Source organism: Anopheles merus, chromosome X (assembly GCF_017562075.2).
Source record: "Anopheles merus strain MAF chromosome X, AmerM5.1, whole genome shotgun sequence".
Lineage (NCBI taxonomy): Eukaryota > Metazoa > Arthropoda > Insecta > Diptera > Culicidae > Anopheles > Anopheles merus.
Genome location: NC_054081.1, coordinates 11,401,030 through 11,425,951, shown reverse-complemented (window position 1 = coordinate 11,425,951; position 24,922 = coordinate 11,401,030). Strand labels below are relative to the sequence as shown.

The window sequence follows — 24,922 nt, the reverse complement described above, 5'->3', positions numbered from 1 at the left end:
GTATTTCAGTCAGACGTCAAATGTATTTATAGTTGAACAATGTTCAAACTCAGCAAAACATTGTTTATTTGGGTTCAAAACGGTGTACCATATGCGCCTTGTTCAGACGTCGAACCTGCACAGCACCAGTACTCACATACGCCTCTGCGACAAGGACACTGTCCAAAGCTGACGAACGAACTCAGCTGTGTTCAAGAGGAAGATGCCCGGAAGGATGCTTTTTAGCTCCGTATGTGAATGTAAGGACAATGAAGAAGCCACCCAAATCGAAGATCTGTACGAACTGTTGCAGTATTATTTATTTATTTATTTATTATTAGGGTATCAAGCCTCCATGACTTACATACATTGTGATATCACTGTTCAGTAGCGTAATAAACTCACCGTGCTTCGATGGGGCGAGACTGTGAGCGATTGCGGACATTCGAAGAGCGATTGTAGCGCCGGATAAATAAGTAAATCAGAAATGGGTATGTTATTGAGGTGTTTTTTTATTTGTTTGTTTAATTTAGTTTTGTAGTCTTATTTTAGTGAACAACTTATAGCCTATCCCTATCTAACGCGTTTCCACATACACTACATGCCCTCGGATTGTACTTCCCCTAGCTGATGTACTTTTTTCTATGTTGTTTTGTAAATCGGTCTAATCTCCTGATACTTTATGGTAGAATTACTGATAGCAACAATAAAGTAAACATTCGTGGTATAGTGCAGTTCAATTATTTAACTAATATTGTGTGCGTAGGTAGAAAAAATATTCTCAAGGCAACGAATATTCAGAAGCAAGAAACATAAATTAATAAACTACCTGTAACCCTTTTTGTTTCTGGTAGCTTCCAATGACAGAATACCGCCGACGACAGGTGCTTCGCGTGCTGTCCAAAGACGAACCTGGAACCCGCAGCCCACTATACACGGTCAGCATAGTTACCTCATAGCCAGTGGCGGATTTAACGGTGCGCGGACTGAGCGGCCGCGGGGGGCCCCGTCAATGTAGGGGCCCCGTGTATGGAAATTCCAGCATATAGAACAATGTGTACAGTAGTCTCAGCAAGAGCTTCTGCGCTAGTTAGGGGCCCCATGGATGAAGGGACTCATAAACTATAGGGGCCCAGTACAGGGATTCTGAGCACCCCCCCCCCCCCACCCCGCCAGCAAACCAGTGTGTTTGATTCAAAACTTATATAACAATATGCACACCCTCCCCTCCCTCCGCTCTAGGCAACCAACCGGGGGGCCTCCACTCCTTTTTACGCTTAGGGCCCCCAACACCCTAAATTCGCCGCTGCTCATAGCGTGGGGTTCAACGCATACCTGAAACCAGGCCGACCACCAATGACCGAACTGGCAGAACGGCACCGACAGTGCAACGATCGGTCACGCGATGCCTTCCCCGCCGAATGAACCTCCCGTGCTTCGAACCTCCACCAACCAAATTTGCTGACGACGATGTACATCTCATGGCGCAACCCGAACCAGAACCTGCCACATCCCCCTCGTCCGTGTCACAAATAATTAGCACAGAATAAAAGCGCGATCGAAGGTTCGATCGAGGCCATACTTCGTTTAACTTTCCGTGTTCACTTTGCTTCGACTAAAAAGTTCCTGTGCTCGAAAGAATTTCTGTCTGCTACAGGTGTATGAAGGGGATTGAGCGATAGGGCAATCGATTCGAGCAATTGTCAAATTTGGAGAAAGTCATGTATCCAGATAATGATAACAAACAAGAATCGGAGAATGTAGACATGCCATGGCGAGAAATCTATCTATCAGCAAGTCAGTTCTGATCGGACATAGGATCGTACATCATGTCCCTTCAACTCACTTATGAGCAGTTATTGTCCCCCCAACCACCGATAGTGTCTTGACTGCCTTCAAAAAGCGTACCATTGCACGCTTGTGCTGGCCGATCAGCACAAACCCCAAATCCGAAAGTTTACTTATGCTAGGCCGCATACCGGTCCAGCTCTCACAGCTCGGAGCAATCGGAAGCTCGATCGTCACCTGACGCATCCCCAAATACGCTCGGTATGCTGACTAAGCAGCGTTTTTAGGAAGTAAGAACAACAAAAAATGTATTTAATTGGGTATAAAAGGGGAAAAATTATAGAAATTAAAACAATATTAAAACTTAAGCCTTGGATCGACTACCAGTTACTCCGAAGTTAGCTATGTGTGTGACAAGGGTAAAGTTCGATAGAACTTCCCGCACCAATCGCGCAGCGCTGACACTGCAGCAGCACTGCTTCCATCCAGCGTCGCGACAACCAAACCTCCCTTCCATCCGCTCAGTGAAGTATAAAGCAGCCAATTTTGCGGTTTCAATCAATTCAGTTCGCCAACGATAAGTTTTACTTCATTCTGGGGTTTAATAAATAGTTTTGTTTTAAATTCCAAAATAACGTAAAAAATGAGTGTAAACAAGTGTATAATAAGATAACACAAACTAAAAGAGCAGTGCGAATGCAAGTGTATATAAAGATCGATTAACGATCATTAGACCATCAGAAGCCACCAGTCCGATGTAGCTAAAGAACGGCACGAACGTTGTGACAATCCAAGAGTACTCGAGCGACGGTTGGATCAACGACGAAGCCATCTCGGACTTCGACGGACCAACGGAGGCTGAAGACTTGGCAGAATGTATTCGAGGAACCAACGAAACCCTGAGAAACCTGGTGAACGTAGGGGTGGTGATCCTCTACGAACTGCTGGAGGAATACACAGCGGCAGTCTGCAGCTATCTTGAGGGAGTAATCGACCCGCGATTGAGTTTAGATTTGATTTCAAATCTATAATACGACCCCAACCTAGTTGCCTCTGGTAAGTCCTACCAGCACGAGTGGCGTTCGAATGTGTTTGACACACTAGAAGCACTACTAAAAAACTAAAAAGAGATGTGCTTGCCGAAGGCACCCAGAAGCCAGAAATCCTTACAGAGGCAGATCTATTAATTGAAAAAGACAATCAAAGTCTTTTTAGACAAATGTTTAATAAGCAAGCTTAACAAACATCATATAAAAACTGTAGAACCCTTTGTTAAAACAGACACACCCGACGCTCCATTTGAAGTAGTATCAACCGATATAGCTGATAAGACCGAGGCCTGCTCAGTTACGCACACAACACAAATGTGTTAAATTTATTCATTGTGTCCACTAGTTACCTGGAGTCCCGATGGCTCCCAGTGATCATCCGAAACTCTGCTTTGTTTTGACAAATTGACCCCGCGAGTGATGTTTAATCCTCCTGCGCCGCTGCTTTAACCATCGCAATCCGATTCGAACTTTACAATATATATATTTTTGCTTTCCACATGACTAAATTGAATGAAACAGTAAGGAGATTAGAATTAATCTTCAAAAAATTGCAGCAAAATCAGGGAAGAGTAAGACAGTGTGCACTTGCCTCATACAGACAGCAGGTTGACGAAATATATTAGAAGAGAAGTAGAGACAAACTTTGATAAATACGGCGACTCAGAAATCATGTTCTACGACAACATTATCCAAAATTTAATTACTAACATAGTCGAGTGCTCTGTAATGGGATGGGATCCGAAGCCCACCGAGGGATAACATAGGCTCTCCCATCCAACTCCTATTCCGACACGTCCTCGTCGTGCAGAGTGGTAACATGTGCCTTCATATATCCTAGCTTGGGTACACGGGCTAGATCCAACCCCTTGGGCGGATGGTGGCATATGGCGAACCAGGAGGGGGGTGGGTATCCCGGGAAACTGGGTGCCTGAACGTCGGGGGGGCTACCCGACGCTAAATAAAACGGCCACGTGGGCGCAGGGCCAGTCACCCAGTCCCATGGAACAACTGACTACAGAAAGCATCAGAAGGATACGAAACGGACTTAACGATACCGACCCAACGCAATGCCCCCGGACAACGATTAAAATGGGCTCATGGAACGTACGCACTCTTAGCAAAGCCGGAGCCTTGAAACAACTTGATGACGCCCTAGCCACATAGAGCATGGACCTCGTAGCTCTACAAGAGATTCGGTGGCTAGGGAACGGTGTGCACAACAGGCGTGGTAAGCATTGCTACGATATTTACTACAGCTGCCACGACCGCCACCACGTGCTCGGAACGGGTTTCGCCGTAGGTCCCCGGCTGAAATCCGTAATCATAGATTTCAAGGCTATAAACGATAGGCTATGCACCCTGCGCATGCGAGGCAAATTTTTTAATATAAGCCTCATAAACGTTCACGCCCCTACCGAAGATAAAGAGGAAGAGGAGAAGGACCTTTTTTACGGCCGCCTCGCTAGAACTATAGATGCGTGCCCCAGGCATGACCTCAAAATCATCCTGGGGGACTTCAACGCAAAAGTCGGTACCGCCAATGTACCGGTAAAACCGGCGGTACCGCAAAAATGTACCGCCAATACACTGGCTGTCACAGTCTGCATGAGCACAGTAACGATAATGGTAGTAGATTGGTCCAGTTCGCCGCAGCGAACAATCTGGTTGTAGGAAGTACCAAATTTGCGAGTACAAAATGACGTGGGCGCACCCGGATGGCGAATCCTTCAACCAGATCGACCACGTGTTAATAAGCCGCCGACGACAGTCGAGCCTGTTAAACGTCAGAACTTATCGAGGAGCCAATATCGATTCCGATCACTACTTGGTTGGCTTAGTGATACGTTGTAGAATCGCCCGCCCCCGCACCAATGGGGGCGGAGAAAACACGCAGCCTCGGCTCAACACGGACTCTCTAAGGGACATTACTGTCCAACAGGAATTCAAAGCCGCTTTAGACGAGTCTCTACTACCAGAAAACAGATATGAAACTACGAGCGAGAGGTGGAACGCTCTAAAAACAAAAATAATAAACTGTGCAAGAAATATACTCCCACCACGTCGTGGCAACACCAAATCTGGCTGGTTCGACGATGAATGCAGACAAGTGACCGAACGTAAGAATACTGCATACCGAGCAATGCAGCAACGGCATAGAACGCGGGCATGCGCAGAGGAATATTCACGGCTCAGACGCGAAGAGAAACGAGTTCACCGCTCTAAGAAGCATGCTTTGGAAGAGCAAAACATGCGGGAACTCGAGCAAACCAGAGAGGCGTACGGACCGACACGAAAGTTTTACCAAGCGATAGCAGGTCACCGAAACAACGTGGTACCTAAGGTAACCTGCTGTCGCAACAAGGATGGAGATCTGGTTAGTAACCAGCCAGAGGTCCTCTCGCGGTGGGCTCAGTACTTTGATGAATTACTCAACGACCAGTTAAACGAACAGCTAGAAGCGCCACTAGCAGATAGTGTCATGCTACTGCCACCTAGCATAGAAGAAACACGAAAGGCTATCCGTCGGCTGAAAAATAACAAGGCACCCGGAACCGACGGAATTGCAGCTGAACTGGTCAAGAATGGAGGTGCACGACTAGAAAACGAGATTCATCAAATTGTTACTGAGGTGTGGGATAGCGAATCGATGCCTTGTGATTGGAATCTCGGCATCATCTACCCCGTATACAAGAAGGGAGACAGGTTGGACTGCAACAACTACAGGGGTATTACGGTGTTGAATACCGCCTATAAAATATTCTCCCTGATCCTTCAGGATCGCCTTGTCCCGCACGTCGAAGAGATAGTAGGAAACTATCAAAGAGGATTCCGAAACGGAAAATCAACCACTGATCAGATCTTCACCATGCGGCAGATCTTGGAGAAGATGGCTGAATACAAAAACGACACATACCATCTCTTCATAGACTTCAAAGCCGCATACGATAGCATAGCCAGGGTAAAACTGTACGACGCTATGAGCTCATTTGGAATCCCGGCCAAACTGATAAGGCTAGTTAGAATGACTATGACCAACGTCACATGCCAGGTGAGGGTGGATGGAAAACTCTCAGGACCTTTTGCTACCACCAAAGGTCTGCGCCAGGGGGACGGGCTTGCCTGTCTCCTATTCAACTTGGCGCTAGAGAGGGCCATCCGCGACTCGAGGGTGGAGACTACGGGAACCATCTTCTATAAGTCAACCCAGATCCTGGCATACGCTGATGATATAGACATCATTGGTCTGCGGCTCTCCTATGTAGCAGAAGCCTACCAAGGGATTGAGCAGGCGGCAGAGAGCCTCGGATTGCAGATAAACGAGGCAAAGATCAAACTGATGGTGGCAACATCAGCGGACCTACCAATAAATAATCCGAATCTACGTAGGCGTGACGTACAGATAGGTGAACGCACTTTTGAAGTCGTCCCACAATTCACCTATCTTGGGTCAAAGGTCAGCAACGACAACAGCATGGATGCTGAGTTGCGCGCAAGGATGCTGGCTGCCAACCGGTCATTCTACAGCCTGAAAAAGCAGTTTACCTCAAAGAACCTGTCGCGACGGACGAAGCTGGGACTATATAGTACCTATATAGTACCAGTACTCACATACGCCTCTGAGACATGGACACTGTCCAAATCTGACGAAACCCTCTTAGCCGCGTTCGAGAGGAAGATGCTCAGAAGGATACTTGGCCCCGTATGTGTGGAAGGACAATGGAGGAGCCGCTATAATGACGAGCTATACGAGATGTACGGCGACCTCACTGTCGTACAGCGTATAAAGCTCGCCAGGCTCCGGTGGGCTGGCCATGTTATACGCATGGAAACGGACGACCCAGCCCGTAAAGTCTTTTTAGGCCGTCCACAAGGACAGAGGAGGCGTGGTAGGCCCAAATTGAGGTGGCAAGATGGCGTGGAGACGTCCGCCATTAAGGCCGGGATAACGGACTGGCAGACGAAGGCGCGAGACCGTGAGCGGTTTCGGACACTCCTGAGGCAGGCCAAGACCGCAAAGCGGTTGTAGTGCCGGATAAGTAAGTAAGTAAGTAACATAGTCGAAAAAGTTCACAACGAGACAATTAACACAAAGAAGGAATTGTCCTAGTGTTAATTGCCTTTTCTTGGAAGGAAGGAAGTGACTTATCTTGGACACAAGATAACCGACAAAGGCCTCCTGCCAGATGATTCGAAATATGACAGTATTAAAAAAATACCCAATACCACAAAATACAGATGGCGGTAGAAGATACGTAGCATTCTGCAATTATTACAGAAAGTTTATGATACGATTCATTCGAAATTGAACCAACTTATGGTACGCAACAAGATAACACAAACTAAAAGAGTAGTGCGAATGCAAGTGTATATAAAGATCGATTAACGATCATTAGACCATCAGAAGCCACCAGTCCGATCTAACTAAAGAAAGGCACGAACGTTGTGACAATCCAAGAGTACCCCAGCGACGGTTGGATCAACGACGAGGCCAACACGGACTTCGACGGACCAACGGAGGCTGAAGACTTGGCAGCTAGCTATCGAAGCCAGACGGACAACCTGGGAGGCGATAGACACCGTCGAGCAATCGACGAACCAAACACCAGAGAAGGAGGTCGTAGCAAAGCTGCTTTACCTGCCCACTCACGAAGACGTATGTGAATGTATCAGAGGAGCCAACGAAACCCTGAGAATCCTGGTGAACGTAGGGGTGGTGATCCTCTACGAACTGCTGGAGGAGTATACAGCGGTAGTCTGCAGTTATCTTTAGTATTTAGTAGCTGTTAGTAGCAGCTGGCAGCTCATATAATCACAACTAGCGGTTGACAATATTCAACGTGTTGGAGTCATTTTTAAAGAAAAAAAAAAGTGAAAAGTGTTCCAATGCGCTTCACCAAAGTTGCCCGAGAAAGAAACGAAAACTCCGGCTGACAAGAACTGCATCGCAGCAGTAAGACAACTAAATGAGTTGCTAGACAATTAGAAAGAAATCGAACGGGAAGAGTAACGAACCGCAGCGACTAAAAATGATTCGGTGGAGTCCAAATTCGAATGAATAAAAATTAAAAGAAATGAATTCCCCTTTAGGAACTGAGTGAGCTAGAACTTGTAGCAGATTTACTTCTAACAGTTCAACCAATCCATAAAGTCACCTAAGTATCAAGTCAGGAGTACCCGAGCGACGGCTGGATAGACGACGAAGACAACACGGATTTTGACGGACCAAAGGAGGCTGTGGAGGAGACCCGGCGATTGTGGAAGCAAGACGTGCAACCTGGGAAGCTATCGACACCGTGGAGCAGTCGAAAAGCCTCGCACCAGAGGAGGAGTACTTGGCAAAGCTGCCTTACCTGCCCACACACGAGTACGTGCGTGAGTGCATAAAAGGAGCCGACAAAACTCTAGGGAACCTGGTGAACCTAGGTGCGACGATCCCTTACGAGTTTCTAGAAGAGTATACGACGGCAGTCTACACATACCTGGAGGGAGTCTGGTAGCTTCTGGTAAGCTGTACCAACACGAGTGGAGCCTAGGAAAAAGGTAGAGGATATATATAAAGATTATAAAGATTATAAGATAACCATACGAGAAACGTTCAACAAGGCCACAGATATCTTAATGATATTACTAAAATTAGTAAATTCATTCTAAATATTTTTCGCTTAGACAGTATTTTCTAGTTAGACAGTGTGCACTAGCCACATACAGACTACAAGTAGACGAAATATATTCCGTATTTAGAAAAGAAGTAGAGACAAATTACGAAAAATACGGCGACTCAGAAATCATGTTCTACGACAACATTATCCAAAATTTAATTACTAACATAGTCGAAAAAGTTCACAACGAGACAATTAACACCGACAACAACACCAGCGACTTGAATGAGACATTAAAAACAAACAAGAAACTAACATTAAAACCTACAGCTCTCATAATCATATCACTTTTATCTGCATATAAAAGGCAAAAACAAACAGTTCCACTAGCGAATCCCATTGCCTACAGAACTATAAAAACAAATACAAGCGTAGACACAAATAACAAACCCAACATGACTGCTTTAGAAATACTAAAAACGGCCACCAGCCTCATACCTACATTCACTGGTAGATATGACGAAGCTGAAGCCATGTTAGCTGCTTTGAAACGAAATGAAAGAAGCAGTGGACGAACAGCACCACAGACAAATCATGCGGGTGGTACAGTCAAAACTAAAGGGAAAAGGTAGACAAATAATCAAGAAAACGGTGACAAGTATAGGTGACGCTCTGGCAAAAATCTGTGCATATGCTACGAAAACAGAGGCCCTAGAAGATATTGCCCCAGCGATCCACGCGTTAAAACAACAAAACTACACCAAAGGATTTTGGTGAAGAAATCCAGCTTCAAACCACAAATCCAGTCTTAGCTAAGTCGGAAGGTAAGCCTTCCCAACAGATTCAGATCGGTTGAGGACACTTCAGTCAGCATTTCATCAAATACAACTGGAAGAAAGGTCTAAAAAGTATACAGCTTTTTCAAGCAGAGATGGTCACTATCAATTTCAACGATTACATTTTGGGTTGAACATTTCACCAAACAGTTTTCAGTGAATGATGACCATAGCCATGACAGACCTCACGCCGGAAAGCGCTTTTGTATATGTCGATGACATTGTAGCAGTAGGAGGTTCGGAAAATCACCATATAAAAAATTTAGAAAAGGTTTTTGAAAGACTAAGACATTACAATCTCAAACTAAACCAAAAAAAAATTTGATTTTATAATTTTAAAGGAAGTTACTTATCTTGGACATAAAATAACATTCTTCCAGATGATTCGAAATACGACAGCATAAAGAATTACTCAATACCACAAAACGCAGACGACGCGAGAAGATCCGTAGCATTCTGCAATTATTACAGAAAGTTTCTTCCAAACATTGCTTTGAAAGCAAAACCCTAAAAAATACTGTTAAAGAAAAACGCCAAATTTGAATAGACACACGAATAGCAAGAAGCATTCGAATATCTAAAAAACACACTGATCCACTGGTTTTACAATATCCAGTCTTCAGTAAACCATTCATACTAACCACAGGTGCTTCAACTGTAGCGTGCGGAGCAGTTTTAGCACATGAAGAATGAAGCGGAGCAGTTTTAACGCCGCCTGGAATGCGATCCGTCGCGCAAGTAAAGTTCTGTAGTTCCACCCGTCCGTTGCATAAGTGTAAACTAACCATCTTCCTAACGTAGTGAACGAAATAAACGATTCATTCGCAATCGAATCAACTACGGTACCCTCTAGCCTCGATACCCCGCCTCGTTCTTCACTTTTCCTCCGCATTGCGCGCATCGACTTACCACACACGGTTCTGGTAAGCAAAGTGCGCGCCGAACCTACCACATGGCGACCGTGACAGCGTAGCAAGAATAAAGCTACAAGAACATTAAAGTGGAGTGAGAAAGTAAAAGTGCAGTGCTGAGTTATGCGCAAAGTGCTGTGCGTGGAAAAAACGATAGTGCCCGAAAAAACCCCTTCAGTTGGTTTTTTCAATGAATTAAGTTACAGCAAACCTGAACAAGTGTATAATAAGATAACAAAAACTAAAAGTACAGTGGAAAGGCAGTGTATATAAACATCGATTAATGATCAATAGGCCATTAGAAGACATCAGGCCGTCTAACAGTTATTAACAAATGTACATAAAAAAAATCGTAGTGACACCCCAAGAATCAAGCCTGGAATACCCGAGTGACGGTTGGACCAACGACGAGGATAATACAGATTTCAACGAGCCATCAGAGCCAGAAGACCCAGAGATCGTGGAAGCTAGACGTCTAACCTGGGCGAGGGTTCAAACACCAGAGGAGGAGTTCAATACAAAGCTGCCCTGCCTGCCAACCCACGAAGACGTTTTTAGAAAGGAATGATATCTGAAGCCAAATTTTCAAAATTAAATAATTATCTTTAAAAGTGGTGAAGTGTGACGAACTTTCCAAACCGTCTAGACAGGCCTAATTTCGATATGTATCAAATGGTTCCCACATTTTGCACCCATACGAACAGGGAAAGGGATGACCGATGACAATTTTGATTGCCACAACAAAACGCAACTTTACCAAACCGGCTTCAGATCGCCTGACATTAAACAAATAAATCTAATAAATAAAACATGTTGCGTTGGGAACTGGGTGATGATTGACCTAGCAAACGAAAAAGTGCTATTCAGTGATGATAGCTTGTTCAGTTTTCTAAACAATAAGTCTCCTCCAGCTGACGTCTGCTTGTACTGTTAAATACTAAGTCATTGCTAAGAAAACTTTTAGCTATGATTCCGATGCATCGCAGGATATCTAGGACAAAGAATTAGCCTCATTTGTGTAATATTGAAAAATGAAGTCTGAAAAAACATTAACAAGCGCCAAAGCATGAAAACGATATAAATAAACTAGCAAACATCGTCATACAACGCATCTCCTCTGTTCGTGCTCCTACCTTCAACCGTTTCTTCAATCCATCATGTTTCATAAACTCATAATATAATAGGCTGTTTTTCCAAATCATCAGATGTAAATAGAATCCTAGAATAAAAAAAACAAAGATTATGTACAGATGCGTTTTTAAATATTATTTTGAACGAGTAGCAGAACATGATGCAGAACATCAGGATTGAACGAACATTCGAACGAACGAACGAATATACGTTCGTTCGAATGTTCGTTCAATCCTGATGTTCTGCATTATTAGCAAACGTTGTAACACACTTGCAGCAACAATTTTTGAAATAAAAAGCAAATAAACTAAACGAAACAAGGCTTTATTAATTAAAGTATTCAATTAGAAATTGTACATTTAGCTTACCGCTTAGGAATAACATAAAACTTATAAGAATCATCCATTTACAATTCAGCTACCTCTTAGGAATAATATAAAACTTATAAGAATCGTCCATCCATGATTCAGCTACTAAGGGTGACAATGTCAATCAATGCGTACCACGTTAAGTAATGGTCGTAATAGCTTTATCTAACGCACAGGACACTTTATTTGAAGCCAGACACAAAAAGTCCTAGTATAAAAATGCAAATGCAAAATGTTGTCACAACGTTTTAAAACAATCTATTATTTTTATCTGACACATGTGTCTTTCTTACAGATCTACGCCTGGACTTCCTGGGTTCTGGATGAGTTCAAGTGCCCACTCCCAACAACACACTGACACACGAGCACTGAGGATTAACTATACTTGAAATTAAACACACAAAGATACTTACGGTCATTGTTTTCTGCCATGAGCATCTGTAAACGCTGCCAGTGTAGCCTTCGTTACCACATTCAGTTGGTACATTCATTTGGTCACAATGATCCTAGTTGAACGAAACAATGGTTCATGAATCTAAACGCTTCACTTTACTTTTATTTGTCTTCCAAGAAACCACTGATGACTGCGTTTAACTTGCGCGAATAATATGTACGGCTCCTCTTTTATAGAACAAAAAATATAACCAAAAAATTGATCCACATGTTGAAATGTGATGATTTACTTTTTGTTAGACACTGAAACATGGAACAGCGTTGCGCGCTGAAATCTAGATATTGGATGTTTAAGGAACATTGGAATCCACGGTCTTGTACCCTATCGATCCACACGCAAGAGAAACGGAAATCGTCTGTCACTTGGTTTACAGTTAAGTTAAGAATTAAGAAATTAGGAATTTAGTAAATAAGATTTACTTGGTTCTTGACTTGGCTTGCCATTCCCATCAATTGCTGTGATCGGTCAAAGCCTGTCTACAGATAGTGGGCTTGGCTTCCAGTGACTCATTGGTTACGCATAGAAGGATATTTAGTCCTAAGAATGGGTGCACGGTCCATACGAGGCTTGAACCCATGACAGGCATGTTTAGTTTAGTTTAGTTTAGTTTAGTTTATTAATCGAATCGACTATCAAGCCCTCTCGAGTCAAAATTTGTTTACAATACACATAAGATAACGAACAGAACATTTATATATTGTTATTGTTGAACGCATTCCTAACACTTAAAAGCGAAGTCAGTTCCGTTATCGTCATTCCAGGCTCGTAAATATCGTCAGCTGAATTTAAAAGACGGCACGTACAAAGAAGGGGGTTGCGAGAGCCAAATGTTGTTCGGGTTTCAGCGACTGCCAGCATTGGTCGGCGACGAAGTATTCTGGCAGGAACATAGAGGTGATTCCTTGAAAGTAGCTCGGGACTGTCGATGGTTCCGTTTAAGATTCCCGTGATAAATGCCAGTCTGGTGTGCTCAACACGTTCGGCGAGAGGCGGGATCCCAAGCAGCAAACACCTAGTTCTGTAGTCGAGACGACGCGGCCAATCACGAAGGGCGAAGCGCGTTGCCTTCCGTTGGATGGACTCTAGCCGTGCAAGTGCCCGAGTAGATGCTGGCCACCAAACAATGCTAGCATATTCCAGCAGTGGTCTGATAAGTGCGCAGTACTGTGTCTTGAAACACATAGGATCACGAAGCTCGCGCGTCATGTTTATGACCAAGCCAAGTAGACGATTGCCACTAGCGACTACTTGGTCTATCTGTTCTTCGAAGGAGAGTTTAGCATCTAGGAGGACTCCTAGATCCTTTACACAGTTCACTCTTTTGAGGTTCTGACCATCAAGCGTATAATTAAACAGCGCTGGAGCTCTTGAACGGCTGAATGAGATTATGGCGCATTTATCGATACAGACGCTTAGTGCGTTACGCTTGCACCAGGAGACAAATTCAGTCAAAGTGGCTTGAAGTTGAAGATGGTCCTCGGGCTCACGGATTTCACGATAGATTTTAGCATCATCTGCGTAGAGTAGGCAACTATTATCCGGGAGTGCCGTGCACAAGTCGTTTATGTAGAGCAGAAACAACAGAGGCCCAAGGTTGCTGCCCTGGGGTACGCCGGAAGAGGCACCAATAGATCTTGATTGGTGGGAGCCCATTCTAACTGCATATGAACGGCCACATAAATACGATTTCATCCACTTTACCAGGGGTGGTGACAATCCAAGTCTATCAAGTTTTGCCAAAAGAATGTTGTGGGACACACTGGCAAAAGCCGCCTTAATGTCCGTGTAAATGGCATCAACCTGCATACCATCATCAATGGACTTATAACAGCTGCTAACGAATTGCATGAGATTTGTCGTAGTTGATCTCTTAGGCATGAATCGATGTTGGTTGGTGCTGATGTATTTGCACGAATTGACGACTGTACCACCAGACCGACCCATCTATAATTATTCTTTCTTCTTCTTTTGTCTCAACAACCGTACCCAAGCGACATTTGCTCGAAATTGTTTTACCATATCTGCTCGATTAGTACTCGATACGCCTGAAATTGTGGATTTGTGTGTGATCAAGTGTGTTGATAGCGCCAAGATTTGGTGCGATCGTAAATTAGACATTGCTCTATCGATGGACGACGCCGTCGAGCTCAGTTTTCATTCATAGCTATGGTTTTTTGATGAAAAACAAAAACTAAATTTTTGTGACGTTATTCTATAAAAATGGGTATTATTTAAATATAAAATGGGTACATGACCAACTATAACGATAGGAAACATCATTTCCGAGCAAATCAAGAAGAAAGTAACGAAAAATCCGCCTCACATTTGAATTTAAAGGACTTTTTCTAAATTCCCTTAAACTGGTGCAGTTTAAGGGAAGTTTAAGGCTCCAGTTTAAGGGAATTTGCTCGAATTCCCGATTATTCGTGCTATAAAATGTCAGTTGGGTATTCTGTCAAGGCCTGCCTGTACCACTACTTGTGGGCTTAGCTTTCAGTGACTTATGAATTATCCCCCATAGCAGGATAGTCAGTCCTACGTATGGCGTCACGGTCTATTCAGGGCTCGAACCCATGACGAGGATGTTGTTAAGTCGTTCGAGTTGCCGACTGTACCACGAGATCGGCTTAAAGCCATCTACGGCTAGTCTCTCATAAAATTGTTCTTAAAACTGTGATTTCAATTGTACCTTTGAAAATCATTTAAAAAATAATGTCTGCAAAACCCTCACAAAATATTTTATTTAAATTTTTGGATGATTTTTAAATGCATTAGTTATTACGAAAGAAAAAAAAACTATTTTTCGAAGTGTCTTTAAAGATATGTTACGATCCCTAACTATTTTTTTTCACCATTAAATAAAGTCATCTCATATCGAATTTAATTTTTTGAAAAAAAAAAAACACAAATATTTGTAAATGGCATTTTGCTCAAATCATACATATACAGTAGAATGTCGAATATCCGGAGACGGATTAACCGGCGGGCCGCTTAACCGTGCGCATCCCAAGCGCCACAGATTAAGCTTAAACGACTGGAAAATTGAATATCCATAGAAAAAAAATGAAAGCTCCACAGCTTCATTGGTTTGATCAATAGATGGCGTATTACAACTCATCATTATATTGCTATCCTTTTCTTGCAATGTGTTTCGACAAGTTGCATTTTATTATGACCTATATAGCCTTCTAACTTTCTGAGCAAAAATCTATATAAATGGTCGTGTGGTTAGATACGTGGGTATCAACACCAATGACCATTGCTCAAATCTCACTTGCTTCAGTGCTGGTGGATATCCGTTGGAATTTAGTATTTAAACAATCGTATCGCCGTTCTAGTTCTAGCGATGCATAACTTCAATGCGAAACCATACAACAGTACAGAGGAAATGAGAAAGCTCTCCTCCAAGCGATGAAGCTCAACTGGTTGGGGTATCCCACCAACAGATAGCGCCACCAGCTTTTTTGCTATTTTTAGAATGCATGAGTCGTTTGGCGTCTGCTAAACGAAGTCTTTCTATATTCCGTTTAGGTAGAGAACTTGAGTCGTTTAGAAGCCGTTTAGTGGTCGTTTAGTGGATTTGTGGCACTTGGGATAAATCTGATAGCTGTTCCAGCGTGGGGCGAAAATTTGTAGCGATAGTCAAGTGGGCAACCAGTTGCTTGTGCAGCTGTGTAGTGTCTAGTGGTATTTTTGAAATTCAGTTTTGTTCGTGAACAGTTGTTAAACATATAATTGTTGATTAAAATAATATTCTACTAACGATTAATAGATTGATTCAAAGTGAATTAATCATAAAACTAGTGAATTTCAAATTTTTTATATGCGTTTGACATTTCTTGCACCATTATCCGTGTAAATCGAATAAGGGCGGTGGCAACGCTTTTTCGCATGCGATTTTATCGGACGGCCTGTCAAATTTTAATATAGGGTTTGGACAGATAACGTCGGACGACGAAATCGCACGTCCGACGCTATCTGTCAAATCCCATATAAATTTCGTCCGATAAAATCGCATCCGATGAGCGTTGCCACCGCCCTAACCGGTAACCGTCCCGTTCCGAGTTGCCCGGATAATCGACGCTCTACTGTGCTGTTTTTATTGATCTCATTCGGACCGGTGCAAATTGGGAAAAACAATTACAAAACTCATTCCGAAAGGTATCTAAAAAGACTTCGTTTAACAGACAGTAAACGACTGATGCACCTAAAAAAAGGAAAAAAAAGCTGGCGGCGCTATCTGTTGATGAGATTGCTAGCCAGTAGAGGAGCTTTCCTAGCTTTGAGAGCTTTATTCTTCCCTCTGTACTGCTGTAAAGTTTCGCATTGAAGTTATGTATTGCTAGAACTAGAACTGCGATACCCCAAGTGCCACAAATCCACTAAACGACCACTAAACGGCTTCTAAACGACTCAAGTTCTCTACCTAAACGGAATATAGAAAGACTTCGTTTAGCAGACGCCAAACGACTCATGCATTCTAAAAATAGCAAAAAAGCTGGTGGCGCTATCTGTTGGTGGGATACCCCAACCAGTTGAGCTTCATCGCTTGGAGGAGAGCTTTCTCATTTCCTCTGTACTGTTGTATGGTTTCGCATTGAAGTTATGCATCGCTAGAACTAGAACGGCGATACGATTGTTTAAATACTAAACTCCAACGGAAACCACCAGCACTGAAGCAAGTGAGATTTGAGCAATGGTCATTGGTGTTGATACTCACGTATCTAACCACACGACCATTTATATAGATTTTTGCTCAGAAAGTTAGAAGGCTATATAGGTCATAATAAAATGCAACTTGTCGAAACACATTGCAAGAAAAGGATAGCAATATGATGATGAGTTGTAATACGCCATCTATTGATCAAACCAATGAAGCTGTGGAGCTTTCATTTTTTTTCTATGGATATTCAATTTTCCAGTCGTTTAAGCTTAATCTGTGGCGCTTGGGACGATTACTAGATGCGATAGCAATTGCTTAAATGCTAACTCATGTTGTGTGTGAATTATAGGACTTTTTATATTCCTTTTAGGTTGAGAGCTTCAGCCGTTTAGATCCCGTTTAGTGGTCGTCTAGTGGATTTATGGCGCTTGGGACATTTTTCTAACTTTAGAAGGAACAACAAACAACACGTCGTACTACTAAATTTATCTTAAAATTAGTGTAACAAACAGTTAAAACTTCACAACATGAGTTAATTAACATAAAGGATTGATTTCATCTAAAATCTTGTTCAAAAATTTCCTCACGAAAGCATTTTCAGTTAATGTAGCAACTCTTCGAATCGAACGCTTTTCTGCTGCTATAACCGCTCGACTGGCTCGCGCTGCTCAGCGCAAACGTTCCGCGGGCCACTTTCGTTGTACGGAGGGTTTATGGCAAAAGAAGCAGAAGCAGCTGTCAGCAACATATTTGACAGATCAAAGCATACATTTGTTTATTTTTCTTCCCGGCAATTTGCGCTCGCAGTTGCAAACTCGTTATGTGACGGTAGGAAAACATTTGCCGTGGCACACGAGCAGCATTCTCTTCCAACAGACACCTGTTAGAAAGTAGAGGGCAAAAGTACACTAAAAGCCAAGAACTAAAAACAGCGAGTCCCAGATTGGAATACACAATCAACGGCCACGAGCAACCACAGCAGTGCGCTGAAAACCTTTTATGGCAATTAAGTTCAACGCTCGGAAAAGTTCTTTCTAAACCAGCGGTCAGGATATTCCTGTGAACATACGACCATGTCACACGTTGTAATTGGTAAGGTTCGCGCGAAGTTTGCTGGAGTTCGGGACGCAGACGGAAGATTTTGCCGTCGATACCGAATTTCCTGTTGCGTAACATTGCTACACTTTTAACACAATACGATACCGCTTACTGTGGCAAATCACACTCACACACTCGTACTCACACACACACGCACTCGCTCAAATGCTAAATTCAACGTCGATCCCCTTCCCATTTTTTTCTAGGTGGTGGCACCGGCTTCATCGGCCGCCGGCTGGTAAAGACGCTGCTCGCTGAAGGTCACGAGGTGACGACGATTTCGCGCATGCCGGGCCCGAAGCACATCAGCTGGCACGAGCTGGAGAAGGAGGGCCTGCCGAGCGGTACGACGGCCGTGGTGAACCTGGCCGGCCAGAATGTGCTCGATCCCACCCGCCGGTGGACGCCCGGCTTCAAGCAGAACGTGTGGAACTCGCGCATCAACACGACGGCGGCCTGCGCGCGGGCGATCGAGCGCGCCACGGTCAAGCCGGCCGTGTTCGTCAACATCTCCGGCGTCAGCCACTACGCGCCGGGCAGCCAGAAGCACACCGAGCTGTCCAAGGTGTCCGACTACGACTTCATGTCCCGGCTGTGCATCGAGTGGGAGCGGGCCGCCACGCTGTCGGACAACTCGATCTGCCGCGTGGTGCGCGTCCGCAGCGGCGTCGTGCTTGGCCGGGAGGGCGGCATGATCCAGTCGCTGATACTGCCGTTCTGGTTCGGGCTCGGCGGCCCGGTCGGCGACGGGAAGCACGATCTGCCCTGGATACACGCGGACGACCTGTGCGGGCTGATACGGTTCGCGATCGAGCGGCCGGAGGTAAGCGGGGTGCTGAACGGGGTCGCGCCGGAGCTGGCCACCAACGCGGACTTTACCAAAGCGTTCGCGGCCGCCCTGGTCCGGCCCGCCTTCTTTCCCATGCCGCTGTTCGCGCTGAATCTCGTGTTCGCCGCGGAGCGGGCGGTGCTGCTGACGAACGGCGCGAAGGTGGTACCGCAGCGCGTGCTGGAGTACGGGTTCCAGTATCGGTATCCGGACCTGCAGTCCGCCTGCAAGGAGGTGGCACACTTGTTCTAAGCCCATGCACGATCTCGCCCGCGCAGCCAAACGCAGCTCTAAACGCAGTCTTGGTTAGTTCCACTGCGCCATGATGAAAGTAGGCGGTGGGTGTATGTAATTAAGCCAGTCATACTCTAATGCACATTAGTTTGTACGTTATTTTTTTTGAAATTATAAATATTTTCAATCTAAAAACAAAGCGTCCCCATCACTGTTACTGGATACATTCGTATGTTCAATCGAACGTCTGTGTGAAGAGAATAGAGAAAGCTTAACAACTATTGAGCAATCATCCGTGTCTGTTCCGGAACGTCTGCTAGGAATGCTTCTGTTTGTGGTAAAAGTAGCTTTTTTTCACTATTTTTACTATCTTGACTATTTTGTACTTCATACGTCAACTATTTATATTAAAGATACATACAAGCCTTATTACAATTTACATTTATTTCTCTTGTGTAAAATGTACACGATGTTTTCGCGGCGAAATTAAAAAAAGCAGCGGAGAGTCATGAAGACATCTGATCAATGTAATATTTCACAAAAATCATTCTAGCTAATCGAACAACAGCAAGAATGCCCATTCTTTTGCCATCTAAAGATCTTTTATATGACCCGTAATTTATAAGATACTAGTTAATTTGGCCAGGTTACAGGGCTAGGCAACGAAATTTCAAGGGTCCCCTGTATACAGAAGTATGCGCCGAGATTATGAGTTTTAAAACCGAATTAAAATCAGTAGCTGATGACAACCTCTTGAGAGACCTTAAAAAAACCATTACCAATCCAAAACCCGATACAAAACTAAACTTGCTTCAGGAAATGATCATGAACCCATACTGGTATTGGGACTCATACAAGAACTACACTGGTGCTGGGTTATATAATGAACCCATACCGGTCCTGGAACCACTCATGAACCCATACCGGTCCTGGAACCGATCATGAACTCCAGGAACTGATACTGAACCTATACCCATACGAGTCCTGGAACCTATCATGAACCCATACCGGTCCAGTAACTAATACTGAGCCTATAAACTGATATGAACTCCAGGAACTGATACTGAACCTATACCCATACGAGTCCTGGAACCTATCATGAACCCATACCGGTCCAGTTACTGATACTGAGTCTATAAAGGTTCTGGAACCGCTCATGAACTCATGAACCAGTCCTGGAACCGATCTTTAACCGATACCGGTCCTGGAACTAATACCGAACCCATATCGCTGTTGGAACTGATCATAAACAAATACCGGTCCTTGAACCGATGATGAACTCATACCGGTTCTGGGACTATCACTGAACCTACACTGGTCCTGGAATCGATGAAGAACTCATATCGGTCCTAGAACTGATTCTGAACTTATATTGGCCCTGGAACTGGTCATGAACCTATACCGGTCCTGGAACCGATGATGTACTCATACCGATCCTGAAACTGATTCTGAACCCATACTGGTCCTAGAACCTATCATGAACCGATACCGGTCCAGGAACTGATGTTGAACCCATACCAATCCAGGAATTGATGCTGAACCTATACCGGTCCTTGAATCGATCATGAACCCATACCGATCCTGGAACCGAACTGGTCCTGGAACAAATATTGAACCCATACCGGTCTGGGAACTGATACTGACTCCATATCGGTCCTTGAACCTATCATGAACCAATACCGGTCCTGAGACTGATACTTAGCCCATATCGGTCCTGGAACTGATTCTGAACCCGTCTTGGTCATGGAACCGCTCGTGAACTCATACCGGACTAGAAATAGCTCCCGATTGCATTAATTTTCTAGTACAGTACCTGGGACTGTTCCAGATTTCGATTTGGTACGATACTTGAACCTCGATACAGTTCCAGTTCCAGTCGACAAACCATACCCGGTGGTATATTTGCAGCGTAGGAAATTCAGTAGAATTTGTATAGTGATAATAATGCAAAACCAATATCTCACCTCCACTTTCACATGGTCGTTTAATATGTTTAATATGTTTATTGATTAATCCATCGGAATCTTGAAGATCCTACATGAATGTACTTAAATTAGTGCTTATAGACTATGTAAGATACATAAATCGACAGGGGAGAACTGGTGCACAAGAATAGAAAATGTATATTGAAAATATGATTATTACGTATGTTGTGTCCTGATTCTATCTCTAAAAACATTATGTGGTATGTTGAAATCAAATAAATCAAAGTTATTTATGAAAGTTCGACACATAGCTGACATAGGATCAGACTGGCCAAAACGAGTTCTATAACGAGGGACGGATATGAATTGACGTGTACGTAGATTCCTAGATAGCGCGTTAAATTCTATCGTAGCTAATAGAGTAGGAGCATCAATATAATGGTTGAGCAGTCCTGATATAAAAAGGCATTTAGCTATCTCACGGCGCTTTTTCAACGGCTGAATCCCTAAAAGCAGACACCGGGAATGGTATGACGGTAACCCATCGCCCTGTCGCCATGGTAAGAGTTTTACAGCATATCTAGTCGCTTTTCTTTGGATGGCGATCGATTCGATTTCTCCATTGTTCGGTGCAGGGGTCGCCAACAATACTACCATATTCTAACACTGATCGAACGTAGGCACAGTAGATTGTTTTGATGGTCATAGGATTACGGAAACCTTGCGTTGATCGAATAATCCAACCCAGTAGTTGGTTCCCTTTGGACACTATATTCTCTAGATGATCGTTAAATGTTAAACGTGTGTCGAGAATGATCCCAAGATCGCGGAATGTATCGGTGCGTTCAGCGGATATGTTATCAATCTGGTAGTTGAATCGTGTGCAGGACCGAGAATGGTAAAAAGACAAGACACGACATTTTTCGATACATAGCACCATTGCATTATCACGGCACCATATGCTAAATAGGTTAATGGCGCGAAGAATGAAGCTGCGGGCTCAAATTTGCTGCCTTGAGGCACCCCTGAGGTGCCAAGCATCTCTCTAGATGTATGATCGTTTACCTTGATCTTGTATGAGCGTTCTGTGAGGTAGGAATGCAACCACTTGACTATTTGTTCCGAAAACCCTAACTTCTGCAATTTAACGATTAAAATGTCGTGTGAGATGAGGTCGAAAGCAGCTTTGAGATCTGTATAAATGACTTGACCTCCGGAGTCGAGATTACTCCGTTTAATGATACCTAAAGCTCGGATTACAGTTGCAGTGAACTTGTATGTGAAATTTTAGGATTTTCTGCTATGTTTCGTTTAACAATAATCAGAATATGGCTTACCGTACATGAAAAGAATGTATATTCAATTACTAGATCCATCTAGATTGTAAAACATATTGAAATAATGAATTTAATGCATTTCCGTGTGATTCCCCGCTGACTGACTTTCCACAGTGAACAAAGCGGGAATTCACAAGGAAATGCAATTTAATTTATTATTTCAACATGGCAAATCATCTTCTACCTTATCCCTATCTGCTTTAAAGGAGTCGTACTGACCTGTGTGGTTTCATTGTGTTTGTTTATTTACCTTAACAAAATTACAGTCACAGGCTTTTTAAAATAAAATCTTTAAATTTTCCATTGCAGAAATAGTGGGTAAGGTAAGCTGATTTGGAAATGTACAGACCAATCGGGAAGAACGCACAGAAATGCTATAGAAGGATGATAAAATAATGCTTTTTTTCCGCATGAGCGTGTTTCTGAGCGTTCTGAGGCCAAAAGAAAAAAAGCAAGGCTTTGGAAGACACCCCCCCCCCCCTTTACTCCGCGGTCAGTTGCAACGCCAAGATTGCCTTCTCCGCTAGCAGTATCAGCACGTCGTTCTCGCAGGCGATGCCCAAAACCTCCCCGACGTCCTTCAGGCTTACGAACTGATGCTGCCCGATCGTCACCTGCGCCCCGGTGCGGTTGCGCAAACCGGCCCCGCTCGCACCGTAGCTCCCCTTATATAGATAGACACCCCGGTGGGACTCGCACACCACCCCGTACCCCAAATCCGGCGCACAGCCAAGATACTTCTGCTGGCGCTTCGACGCCTGCACGTACCCGAACGCGTGCAGTGTGCCCTCGTGCTGCAGGCGGCAGTCCTCCGCCCCGAGCGGTACCGGCTGCAGCTGCCACAGGCAGGCATCGACGTCGTGGCGGGTCGCGAACGTGGCCGGCAGCCCGGCACGCAACGTCACCGCGAACAGTGGCGGCCCGTGGCCGAGCGAAGCGGTGTGCGTGACCGTGTGGTCGGCCGCGGACAGCCGCTCGAGCGTGTAGTAAGTGTCCTGGCCGCTCTCGAAATCGCACGGCTCCAGCGGTGCACTTAGGTTGGGGGCGGGCGGTAAATCTACGTCGGGCGGTGGCCTGCTAGCATCCCCTGCCTCCGGCACGGCTTCGTCCGGGGCGCCCGGGAACAGGAACGGCCACATTACGCCGGGCTGTTGCTTGCGCATTGCGATGTCGAACAGCTTCGGATCCATGGACCAGGTCGTGCTGTCGTGGTCGATCGCAGCAAACAGCTGTGCGCCATCGACCACGACGGTGTCGTTAGCGAACACCTGCAGCAGGGAGGGTTCGTTCGGGCCGGACGACGGTTCGCACACCACACGGTACTGCACGTCCTTGTGCTTGTCGAACGTCACGTTCACCTCGTCCGGCGTTTGCGTCCAGCGGAAGGGAAACTGCTCCCAGGCCGCGGGAGGTTCCACCGCTTCGCTTTCCGTCGGCTTCGGTTCCGGGCCCACGACCGGGCGCTCCGAATCGTACACGAAGCGGTAGGGCTGATCGGAAGCGACCAGCACGGCGGCCGCATGATAGTCGAGCGCGCAAAATCTCGGGTAGCCGTTGCTCGCCAGCGTCCGGGAGGCACACAGTGTCCAGGCTGGCGGGCCCGACTGCTGCTGTTCGAGCGTATGCCAGTGCAGCAGGCATTTGTATTTTGCCTCCGGCTGCCCGTCGAGCTGGAGCGTCAGGAAGTGCAGCAAGCGTTTGCCATCGCGTGCGACGTATCGCCCATCGAGCAGGACGCCACCGCCGGGTAGGACGCCTTGCGCGAGATTATGCTCCACCGGTCGGAGTGTGCTTTGCGCTTTCCATTCGCGACCGGTGGTGCGGTCTCCGGTTTCCAGCACGCGCACGGTACCGCATCCGTCCGACAGCAGGCAGTGGTGCTCGGATGGGAACAGCAGCGAACAGTTGTAGCGCGCAGCGGCGTCCTCCTCGCCATTGCTTCCGTTCGATGATACCGTTGGCAGCTTGTAGACGGCCGCGATCGGCAGCATCCGGCCCTGCGCACTGTCATAGCACACTCGCTGCAGCAGCCCGATCGAATCGAGGTAGTAGCACTGGCCCGGCGCCCAGGGATCACGCACCAGGTGATTCTGCATGCCAAACAGTCGGGCATGGTAGTAGGAGCAGTCGTTCGTTTTAACACGGTGCGGGTGACTGGTGGGCGAAAACTCGGTCGAGAGCACCGGCACCGGTTCGAGGGACAGCTTGTACCCGTCGAAGTTCGGTTTCAGCAGCTTCTGGTCCGGTCGTAGCTCGATGTGTGGCATGGCTGATTGCTTCTCATTCGTCCATCGGACGGGGTAGGGCTTGAGGCTGTGGAAACTGTTTGAAATTCACCTTTAATACGTTGCGTGAGCGTAAAACTCGAACCTTACTTTTTATACCTTTGTTTGAGCGATATCGCAAGCGGTGTGTGTTGTTGCCTATGTGAACAGAGATGACGTTAGATGCGGAACAAACTGACACACAAAGTCAACATAGGGCCCATTCACACTGTTCGCTCATGTGCGTAGCTTCGCGACAAGCCAATTCGAGCAGTTTGTGAGCCCGTCCGGTGATTCTAAAGGTAACCCGCTGTGCAAATTCGAGCAGTTTCCAGCGCAGAAAATGTACCAAAATCTGCGCTGGCCAGCGCAGATTTTGGCTCGTCTCACGCGCTGGACTTCAGCGATTCCTGCGCTGGGTCGCGCAGTTCGGGCAGTTCGGGCAGTTCGGGC

The 24,922-nt window shown here is 45.3% G+C and overlaps 2 protein-coding genes across 2 annotated transcripts; one reads left to right on the top strand and one right to left on the bottom strand.

The window, feature by feature from the left end:
• Nucleotides 1-17,542: 17,542 nt before the first annotated feature.
• On the top strand, nucleotides 17,543-20,925 carry LOC121592878 (epimerase family protein SDR39U1). Its single transcript, XM_041914743.1, has 2 exons — nucleotides 17,543-17,874; nucleotides 18,087-20,925. The coding sequence occupies exons 1-2, from the start codon at nucleotides 17,856-17,858 to the stop codon at nucleotides 18,959-18,961; spliced, it is 894 nt and encodes a 297-aa protein (XP_041770677.1). The 5' UTR covers nucleotides 17,543-17,855; the 3' UTR covers nucleotides 18,962-20,925.
• Nucleotides 20,926-21,443: 518 nt separating this feature from the next.
• LOC121592873 (nudC domain-containing protein 1) lies at nucleotides 21,444-24,694 on the bottom strand. The gene is made up of 2 exons (XM_041914730.1): nucleotides 24,590-24,694; nucleotides 21,444-24,527 (listed from the first exon to the last, which is right to left on the bottom strand). Exon 2 carries the CDS (start codon nucleotides 24,470-24,472, stop codon nucleotides 22,688-22,690), a length of 1,785 nt encoding a protein of 594 aa, XP_041770664.1. The 5' UTR covers nucleotides 24,473-24,527; nucleotides 24,590-24,694; the 3' UTR covers nucleotides 21,444-22,687.
• Between the last annotated feature and the right edge of the window lie 228 nt (nucleotides 24,695-24,922).